We start from the raw sequence: 9,979 nt of genomic DNA, 5'->3' as shown, positions 1-9,979 counted from the left end.
ACCACCGCCGGTTGTTGCGGCCGCGCCGTATAAAAGCCGCCGAGCAAAACTCCGTCGCCGACGCCGGTACGCCTACGCCGCACTGCGCGAACCCAACAGCGAAATCAAATCCAGAGCCAGTAGGGAGTGGTAGGCGGAGCCGCGAGAGCCCCGCGGCCCGCGAGAGCGCAGAAGCGGACTCGTCCACGAGGCCGGAGATCTCTCCAGGTCGCCGCCGTCCAGTCGCCGCCGGCGCCGCAGGTTCCCGCCGGAATAGGAGGAGAAGCGTCGCCGCCGCCGCCAACGCGCCCGTGCTCCTCACCGCTGGCCAATGCAGGTGGAGACCGCCGCGGTAAGTTCCCCTGTCTCCGTCCGCGCCGGGTTCCGGTTGGTGGGAGCAGCGTGCTGTGCGTGTGTGCAACGCTGCTGCGAAACCAGTAGTAAATTTGCCGCTACTGTTTTGGATGACCGATGCACTAGATTCTCGCTGCCTAGTTCATCGATTCCCGTGGTTCAAAAACTTTCCTGCGCAGCATCGGTTCTCCTTTCTAAGAAAAGCCACACGTCGTGGATTTGATTGGACGCCACGTGATAGCGCGTGCGCTTTCACCAAAGCTGCTTGGCTTATTAGGTGTCTGGGTGCTTTGTTTTGCAGAGCTCGATTAGGATGTGGTGGTGTTTGAGCCCCAGTTGGGCTTGAGCAGGCGAAATGTGACTGGTTCGGCTATTTAGTGATTGACGCACCTGTTGCGAGCTGCTGCTGACTGATTGTTTTGTCACGGATTGGGGCTCATGGAGTCGCGCATGGATCAGTACGAAATCATGGAGCAGATTGGCCGTGGAGCCTTTGGTGCTGCCATCCTTGTCAATCACAAGATTGAAAAGAAGAAGTAAGATATAGCACCCATCCATCAGTATGTAGGATATGGACGGCTTTCTCCCTTGCGTTGAGGTAACTGTATGCTTGCCTTGCAGGTATGTGTTGAAGAAAATCCGGCTTGCGAGGCAGACAGAGCGCTGTCGCAAGTCTGCCCATCAAGAGGTTGGTAAAAATTTGAAACTCGTCTTTGATTCATTGGCTATGCCTTGAGGAGTTAGTAAGGGAAAAAATGAACCGCAGATGGCACTGATTGCTCGGCTGCAGCACCCTTACATTGTTGAATTCAAGGAAGCTTGGGTTGAGAAGGTTCGTATGTTCAGGAACTTGTTCTTACATTATTTATTCTGTTTGAACCCGTTTAATTGGCAAGGTGACATATGCAGGGTTGTTATGTCTGCATTGTCACGGGCTATTGTGAAGGTGGAGATATGTGAGTGTGATTTAGGGCTTTGGTGATTAGCCTTTTCATTACCACATTATAGATTGTGTTATGTCTCACTTTGGTCTTGTTTTTCAGGGATGATCTGATGAAGAAATCAAACGGTACTTACTTTCCAGAGGAGGTATGACTTGTCTATTTTGTTTATCTAATAGGAGGGAGGGAATCATCCACATTGTGCTCATAAATTTGAATAACTCTCAGATATTGCTTAAATGGTTTGCTCAATTGGTATTGGCTGTAGACTACTTGCACTCGAACTATGTCTTGCATCGTGACCTGAAGGTAAGTGGAAATAAATAGATCATCATCGTTGTCGATTTTTATATGCAAGAGATGGTCATGCTTCTTCCTCAAACTTGCAGTGCTCCAACATATTTCTCACCAAAGATCAGGACATACGCCTTGGTTAGTTTCTCATGACAAATACAGTAATGAGAGTCTGTAACTGACATGTTACAGTTGTTGCTTTTATGCTTCATCATATAAGCTATAATATTATCTGGTTTTTATGCAGGAGACTTTGGCTTAGCGAAGACTTTAAAGGAAGATGATCTAGCTTCATCTGTATGATCTTCCTTCATGTTTCCTTCCTTTCCTATTTGTTTCTATCTAAACATAGCATGCCACCATTTTTCCTGTTTATAAAAAAATTATTGATTTATTAGTCCCTCATATCGTACATCAACACTAAAAATGATGTTTGCCATGAATCATGAGTATATTCCATATACCATTTACATTCGGATTATATTTCATTTTACCACTGAACTGGAACCTTATTTCTTTATTGGCACTGGATGAGCTGTGGCCTTTGGGACTTCGGACCCAATTTTCACGCTAGAGTCTAGTGGAAGAAAGGAATTAATTTCGGAACCTTCCTTCCTATATTTGCCACGAACCAAGTAAACATGCGTTCATCTCATGGAAAGTATGGAAGCGTAATTCTTATTCTAAATTCGTGCAATAACTGGTGGCACTATGCTTTCTTAAGGTTGTTGGAACACCAAATTACATGTGCCCAGAGCTACTAGCTGATATTCCCTATGGATTCAAGTCAGACATCTGGTCTCTTGGTATTACATTTTACCTGGCTCAGTGCTCTTTCTAATATAAGATGTTTACATGGCTGATTATTTATTCTAAATTTCTAATTTAACATGTGTGCATTTGCATAGGGTGCTGTATGTATGAGATGGCAGCTCATCGACCCGCCTTCAAGGCATTTGTGAGATCTTATCAGATTGTTTTTCTTAGTTCACACTGGTTACCCAGAAGTAGATTCCCTTGGTTCATATGAGTTAGAAATTTCATATAAAAATATTGAATTCCGGTATTCTTCAGACTGCTAAAAATTCTGATCGTCTTACCTGATTTGCACTGCTTGCAGGATATGGCTGGACTAATAAGCAAGATAAATCGGTCTTCCATGGGTCCCTTGCCTGCCTGCTACTCAGTATCCATGTAAGTGTACTTCTCCACATGGAGTAGGTCTTGTGGAAGTTGAGCAGTTGTCCTTTGCATGATTAAAAGTGATCTTGGTAACCGTTGCACTAACATGGTATGCACTCTCTGTATAAGCAATGCTTATTCTTGTTCCTGAAAGTAATGCTAACAGCAAACTGCTAAATGCTTCTTTGCATTTTTCCACACACCTATTGACATATTGTTAAACGGGTCATATAAAATATAAAGCTTACAAGATCTTTCTTTACTGTTGGGTACAGGAAAACCCTAATCAAAAGTATGTTGAGGAAGAGTCCAGAGCATAGACCTACTGTAAGCTATTATAAATCTTAAACCTTCCAGATAATAGTTTCTCGTCCATATGAATTTTGAAAACATATATCATTTGAACAGGCATCTGAGATCCTGAAGAATCCATACCTGCAACCTTATGTTAATCAATACCGTCCTCTTTATGATGCTTCAAACCCCATGCGGATGCCAGAGAAACCACTACCCACTTCACGGAGCAGTCAGAGAAGCATGTCCGACAGCCAAAGCAGTAGCATTTCTAGTAGTGACATAGACAGTACCCAGTCAAGCGACAGAAGCACATCATGTGGAACTACAAGTAATGATAGAAAGACCAATGATAATTTAAACACTCGAGATGTGGATCAAGCTATGTCAGATGAAAAATGTTCAACACCTGAAGATCTTCGAGGCAATAAAGACAATTATAGTGTTCAGTTTAAAAGGCAAGATTCATCTAAATCCATACATGTTGATCTCCATCCCAGAACAGAGAGTAAACAACCAAAGATCATTGAGAAGATTATGACAACCCTTAGAGAGGAGAGCCGTCTGAGAGAAATCAACTCTCCTGTCAGAGGTGGTGTAAAGCCAAGTACTGGCCTCAGCAATAATAATCAAGTGGAGCACCCATTACAGGTTTCAGGGACAAACAGTGATATGCCATGCAGTTTAAAGTCTGGCAACATTTTATCTCATGACGAACATGCAAATCAAGTTGAAGCATCACCACCCCTGAAGCAACTGGTATGAGTTTTTTTTTTCAGTAACTAAATCAAACCTTTTACATATGTTGCTTACTTATGTCTCCTGGTACCGATCTTGCAGTCACCTATTGCTGAACATAGTCCAAAGATCAAAACTGCTGGGCCATCAACTCCTGAACCTGCCAAACAGATCACAGAAAATGGTGCTGTAGCTTCAGGAAAAACTAAGAGCAGGACACCACCTGCTACTAGACGCCCTAGCCCTCAGAGGCAAGCTGGAGTAGGGACGCCAAGCTTCCCAGTCACAGTGACAAGACGAGCTCATACCAAGGTCACAACAGAGAGAGAGAAAACTCCAGAACGACCATCCCGTGGCTCAGATAATGCTCTCAGTGATCCTCCACGTAATATAATGATTTCTGCGGATCCTTCAGAAGGACAGCATATGAAACTGGATGATTTACAAGCAAAATCAACAAATCTTTGGGAATTTTTCTCTGTTTCAACAAAGGAACACAACAGTGCCTGCTCAAATTCTACAGTTGGTTGTACTGAAAATATGGACCGCTCTGAACTATCTGAGCCTGATTCATCTGTCTGCTTGATTTCGCCATGTATAGGCTCTGCACCCAACACTGTCAGCAAGGAGGATGACCTAAGCACCATAACATATTCAGAAATTAGCACTGACAAGATTATTGTGACTAATAATGGTGGTTCGACCCTGAGATGTTCTTTGGAGCCATCCTTTCTGAGTTCTGTACAAGAATTTGTTTCCAAGGATGACGTGCAATCTAACCAGCATGGAAAGGGCACCACGTCCCAAAGTGGTGAGGATAAGTTCACGGTTCAAGAACTTCTTTCATCAGCACCAGAAGCCCCTCCAATATTATCGGCTTCAGAAGTAGCTACTTCAATTCCATTGGCACCAGAAGTTGCTCCCTCTATTCAAGTAACAAAAGGCACACTGTCGGAGGCACCTGTTTCTCTTCAGTCATGGAAGAAACATGTAGTTTCTCATTTAAACCCTCCAGTTGATGATATTGCACAGACCATAGGACACAGCCTTTTCTGTGTTAGTGATGAGCAGCCAACACCAGAAACTGTTCAAAGAGAAGCTCGGAGCACAGATATCATCAAGCTTCTGAATGTGGTACCAGAAGAAGCTGATGCAAGGAGCAGCTCATCAAACACACTGCCTCCAGCACGTGCCTCTTCAGTTACTGCTACATCACATGTTTCAGAAGCCAGTGCTGCTACTAAGGCGCCAGCCACCTCGGATTTGGTAAAACTGTCTGCTGCCACATCAGAGACCCGCAACGGCATCAAGGAAGAGGCATCACCCGCTAAGGAAGCACTTGATGTTACATCATTTCGGCAACGAGCTGAGGCTCTCGAAGGGCTTCTGGAGCTTTCCGCGGAGCTGCTGGAGAACCAGAGGCTGGAGGAGCTCTCCATCGTTCTCAAGCCATTTGGGAAGAACAAGGTGTCTCCACGAGAAACCGCTATCTGGCTTGCCAGAAGTTTCAAGGGGATGATGAGCGACGATGCAGGTCGCCCGTCGCCATGAGCTCCTTTTTCTTTTCTTTTCTTTCCTTTTTTTCTTTTGCTTGGTTGATTTCACTTGGAGCCGCTTGATTTGGTAACAGCAGTGCTCTGAGTTACTCAAACTTACAGATTGTGGAGTTGCGGTCTTCTTTCTTTCTTTTTTCAATTTTTGCGAAGACAGCTTGTGGTCTCTTTTGCCAGTTTTGCCTTTTCTGATTGCTCCATTCTTTCTGGCGTATGTTGTACATAGCCAAGAACTGTAAACAGCAATAAAGCCTTGCCTCCGGTGTGATGCAGAAAACTCATATGATCCAGCTAACAGTTGATTACTCCAACTGATATGTTCACCCTCCAGTTCCAGCAAACAAATTCGGACCGGTGACATCATCGTGCAGGTTGATCGAGTTGTTCTGTAAGCAAAAGCCAGAATGCATCAATGTCGACTTGCATGTTTTCCTTATGTGGTGATCCTAATTGATGTTTAAGCACACTATTCGGGAACCTGAAAATGCTTTGCTTTGCGTGACCAGTTGGTTCTTGTTCAGTTGTTTTTGGGAGGCGACTGTAAACTCTGCACGCAAATCTTCTTATTATACCTGCGCGCGCGCATTGCTTTTGGGAGCGAGAGGCATTCGGAAATTTGGCAGCTGACCCGACCACCTTTTTTTCAACGTCCCATGCGCCTTGTACCTGACCGCAGAGCCATATATATATGCTCATGGTCGATCGATAGCGTTTCATCTCTTAAAAGCACCGCCGCGGCGAGTGGTGAATCGATGGGAATTCCTGGTGTGCGTGCCAATCGTGCCGGATTTGCTCATGATTAGGGGCGTGGTATGGTGCGACCTTGCAGTTCGGCCATGGGCGCACTCCATCGAGCTCGGCACGTTACGTACGGAAAAGCAGATACGCACCGTGCCATCGCCGCTGAACATTGCTGCTATGGTGCAGCCGTGCAATCTTTTTTTTTTTTGAAAGAAGGAAAAATGTTTGGGCGTCTCATGCAAGATCGCTTCTGACGTCTTTGGGGTGGTCATCGTCATAGAAAGACGGTAAAGTTTTCGGCTTCTGATCATCGGCTGCACTGCGCTGCACGTCGAAACAAACTCGATACTCTGCCACTCTGCTGCTTGCAGCTGCAGGTGCCAGCGTGCATATGCTACGTATAAAGTATACTGTGCATTTCGTGCGTGCCGGCAGGCCCGACGCCCGACGTTGCACACCAGTAACTCTCCTGCAGCACGTACGTACGCGCGTACGCGTACACGTACAGTGCCCTTGTTGCCGAAAAAATCGCTCCGCGGATGATGATTCCTCGCTAGCAATACATCCACAAGGGAGATCTGCTTAGTTCGGTACGGATGCTGAATCTTGAGGTTCTTAACCTACCACTTAATTTGCAGCACAAAATAGATAGAAAGAGTCAATTGGCCGATAGGCCGACGTAAGGATATAAGCCTATCAGCCGATATCGATAGAATTTTAAACGATCGGCTATATGTCTGATGTAGATCTTGATAGATAAATAATGATACAAACCAATCGGCCGATATTAATACAAAATATTAAATCCACGCTCGATGATTACAGCATGCATCGGCTGGGAGTCCAATATAAAAATAACTTATCGGCTGGTTCCCTGATAAAAGCCATCGGCTAGCAGTCTGATGAGGATGGAGCGATTACTGAACATCCACCTTGTCGCAAAAGGAACCACCAAGCCTATAGCAATTAATCTACCGTCACCACCAATCGGATCGAACCTAACCGAGACAATGTTAGCAGCAGGACGATAAACTAAAGGCTACAAACCGATGAATCTAGCTGCGACAAGATACACGTACGGTAAGACCAGGATAACTATCCGCTAACGAGGGCTGATCTGGTGCTTATAATAAATAAATAAATCTTCTACTAGCATCTAAGTAACAGATTTAAAAGATATAAGCTGATAGATCTAAACAAGATCAAGATAACCATAATTCTATCAGGTCTAGCAAGAGATTGAACCATGCAGCCTTACAAGACTTGAATCGATAACTAGTAGACCATTATACCATCCAAACAAGAGCAATCCAAGAGATCGAAACAATGTAGCCTTGAACAACACCAATTGAGCCGATATAATTGCCAGGGCCTGCGGAACTTAGAATTTACCCCTTCGTCGGAGATTAAAGTGATGCAATCCCGCGTCAGGTGCCGAGTTCCGCAGGTGACGAAAATCTCGGAAAGAGGGTGGCGATGCGCCAAAAGTTATGTTGCATTGATCCAGAGATATGTGATACAATAGTGGGGCCTTATATTTATACGCTGGACTGACACAAAACTCTAAACGAATACTAACTTGCCTAGCAAGAAAAATCTAAACTAAATCTAAACTAAATAAAAGTATTATTAAGGTATATGAACTCTAATTATCCTTTTATAAAGTCCTTGCTAATAAATTTTTTTATTGAATTCTTGCCATATACTTCATTGGCCAATAAATTACCAAATTTTGATGGCAACGGTCCTTTTCTCCTTAGAATTACTGGCCACTCCGCGGGAGGTACCTAGCTACTCCATATTGCACAGTACTTTTGTAGCAGTAGTACTCTGCCTCTCGCATTTCTGATTTCCCTCGGCTGCTAGCCGCTTGTCCTCACGCCATGGGTTGGTCAACTCGCGCCAGGCTTTCGTGCCCTTGGCTGCTGCCGATTTTTACCCTGTCCTGCACAAGGCGCACGTCGTAGCTAGGACGACGGAGCGCGGGACCTCAGGGTGCTGCTAGAATCATCAAACTAAGTCAGCTAGAGGCCCGTTCGCGGCAGAGCTAGAATAAGAGAAAGCTGAAACCGAAATTGATTTTCCTGCCCCTGGTGGTACTGCTCCTTTAATTTTCTCAATGACAAGGGCTAGCACTAGCATATTCTTTTTTTTTCACGTTTTCTTTAGGACGAAAATGTCCTTTCACGCTTGCACAGGATGATTTTACCACGGTAACGAACGAACTTGGATCGATGATCGATCTCACCGACGATGTGTCAAATCAGACGGGCCGTGGATGGAGGGAAGGACACGCTGCCGCCTGCCGCCTCCTGCAACCGCTGCAACACGCCCCGAACCATCGGTTCGCTTTCACTGCACCGCCATGATTCCCAAGCTACCTCCCTGGCTTAGCCTTCGCCCCCTTGCCCTAGTTGCCCAAGCGGCATCTCGTCACGCACGACGCCTCAATTTACCTCTCACTGTTCACCGCGATCATGGCACACCGGCCGTCCCTCCCCCCCCACCCCCCACGCTAGTTCACTCCACTACCATTTAAGCCGGGCGCTCCCCTGCGCTCCGTCACAAGTCACGAGTCGCGCACCACTCACAAGTTCACGAGTCGCCGCGCCAAGCCAAGCGACGCCAGTCCCGGCTTCCGACGAGTGAGGCCGTGTGACACCGCAAGCAGAGCGACGAGATACTAGCCAGAAGTGAGAAGCCACACCATGTCGTTGGCAGGGGTTTGGGACCGGCGTGGTGGCACTGGCACCGGCAGCGTCAGGCTGGAGCTGCCGCGCCAGCAGCCGCCGGTGGCGGTGGACGTCGGGTGCAACTGCCGCGGGGCGAGGCTGCTCGGCTCCCTGCTCTCCGCGCTTAAGTCCCACGCGGGCGGCGCCGGCAAGGCCAAGTCGTCTCCGCACGCGTCGTCGTCGTGGTCGTCATCGGCCACCACCACGACGGCCTTCACGCCCTCCGTCTCCGCCACCACGGCCACCTCGGCCTCCTCCGCCGCCGACCACCTCCACTCGTGGGGCCCCGCGACGTACGCCGTCAACGCCAGCGCCCTCTACGACGACGGCGACGGAGTTCACGACACCGACCGCGCGAGGCGCCAGAGGCGGCAGCGGCGTCGGCGTCGGCGGAGGAGCAGCAGCAGGTGCAGGAGAGCGGGGCAGGGGAGGAGGGCTGCGGCGCCGGGGGAGGAGGAGGAGGAGGCGGCGGTGGCGGTGGAGGTGGAGTCGGCGGCGCCGTACGAGGACTTCCGGGACTCGATGGTGGCGATGGTGACGGAGAAGGAGATTTACGCGTGGGAGGACCTGAACGCGCTGCTGCACCAGTTCCTGGCGCTCAACTCGCCGCGCCACCACCCGCTCATCCTCACCGCCTTCGCCGACCTCTGGGCGCCCCGCGGCGGCCTCTTCTGCCCCCGTCCCCGTGCCTCCTCTGAGGGCTGAGGCTCTGAGTCTACCACCTCGCTCTCACCGTCGCCCTCGCCCGCCAGTAAGATTGTAACGCTGACGCATACGTGTTCTAAAGCTAAAACTAAGAAGCTTTATTCGTGAGATGCCAGTGTACTAATACCAGGCTACTACTACGTATCAAAAAAAAAAAGGCTACTACTATCAGCAGTGCAGTAATGTGCATGCGCCGCGCGTGTGCAAGGCAAGCGTGCATGTGATGTGACAGTGGCCCGAACTTGTTCTTGTAATTTGTAAAGTGCTTCTTTTATCTTGTAATCCAGGATGCACGGTGCAGGGCGCGCTGCACGTTATCTGATGTCCGGAACAGCAAGAGCAACGAGCACTTGCGTGTGAAGATGTGTTTCCGCGCTGTCCGCGGCCCGATGCTCCGAGGATACTGTTCGTGATGTGAAGGGGGCGTGTCGTGGCAACAAGAGCTAGAGAAAGCTGCGGTCTGGCG

General features: G+C 48.0%; 2 protein-coding genes across 3 annotated transcripts; both read left to right on the top strand.

Moving 5' to 3' along the window:
* Positions 1 to 5,646, top strand: LOC112886412 (serine/threonine-protein kinase Nek4-like). 2 transcript variants are annotated; one of them, XM_025952311.1, is made up of 15 exons: positions 1 to 331; positions 635 to 869; positions 955 to 1,021; positions 1,100 to 1,165; positions 1,243 to 1,289; positions 1,377 to 1,422; positions 1,503 to 1,583; positions 1,664 to 1,706; positions 1,816 to 1,865; positions 2,293 to 2,374; positions 2,477 to 2,526; positions 2,689 to 2,762; positions 3,026 to 3,077; positions 3,159 to 3,803; positions 3,885 to 5,646. In XM_025952311.1, exons 2-15 carry the CDS (start codon positions 772 to 774, stop codon positions 5,331 to 5,333), a joined length of 2,850 nt encoding a protein of 949 aa, XP_025808096.1. In that variant the 5' UTR covers positions 1 to 331; positions 635 to 771; the 3' UTR covers positions 5,334 to 5,646. The 2 variants fall into 2 exon arrangements, with proteins under 2 accessions (XP_025808096.1, XP_025808097.1); XM_025952312.1 differs by lacking the exon at positions 1 to 331 and having other exon boundaries at positions 421 to 869.
* Positions 5,647 to 8,661: 3,015 nt separating this feature from the next.
* LOC112887962 (transcription repressor OFP8-like) lies at positions 8,662 to 9,653 on the top strand. Its single transcript, XM_025954265.1, has one exon. It carries the CDS (start codon positions 8,785 to 8,787, stop codon positions 9,511 to 9,513), a length of 729 nt encoding a protein of 242 aa, XP_025810050.1. The 5' UTR covers positions 8,662 to 8,784; the 3' UTR covers positions 9,514 to 9,653.
* The last annotated feature ends 326 nt before the right edge of the window (positions 9,654 to 9,979 follow it).

This window comes from Panicum hallii, chromosome 3, assembly GCF_002211085.1.
Source record: "Panicum hallii strain FIL2 chromosome 3, PHallii_v3.1, whole genome shotgun sequence".
In the NCBI taxonomy this organism is placed as follows: Eukaryota; Viridiplantae; Streptophyta; class Magnoliopsida; order Poales; family Poaceae; genus Panicum; species Panicum hallii.
The sequence above is the reverse complement of the archived record's forward strand: the minus strand, read 5'-3'. Positions and strand labels throughout refer to the sequence as shown.

Coding starts and splice junctions, on each gene's coding strand:
- LOC112886412 (XM_025952311.1), top strand. CDS start 772: ATGGAGTCGCGCATGGATCAGTACGAAATCATGGAGCAGATTGGCCGT. Junction 1,584..1,663: donor TCTTGCATCGTGACCTGAAG/GTAAGTGGAAAT, acceptor TCAAACTTGCAG/TGCTCCAACATATTTCTCAC. Junction 1,707..1,815: donor AGATCAGGACATACGCCTTG/GTTAGTTTCTCA, acceptor GTTTTTATGCAG/GAGACTTTGGCTTAGCGAAG.
- LOC112887962 (XM_025954265.1), top strand. CDS start 8,785: ATGTCGTTGGCAGGGGTTTGGGACCGGCGTGGTGGCACTGGCACCGGC.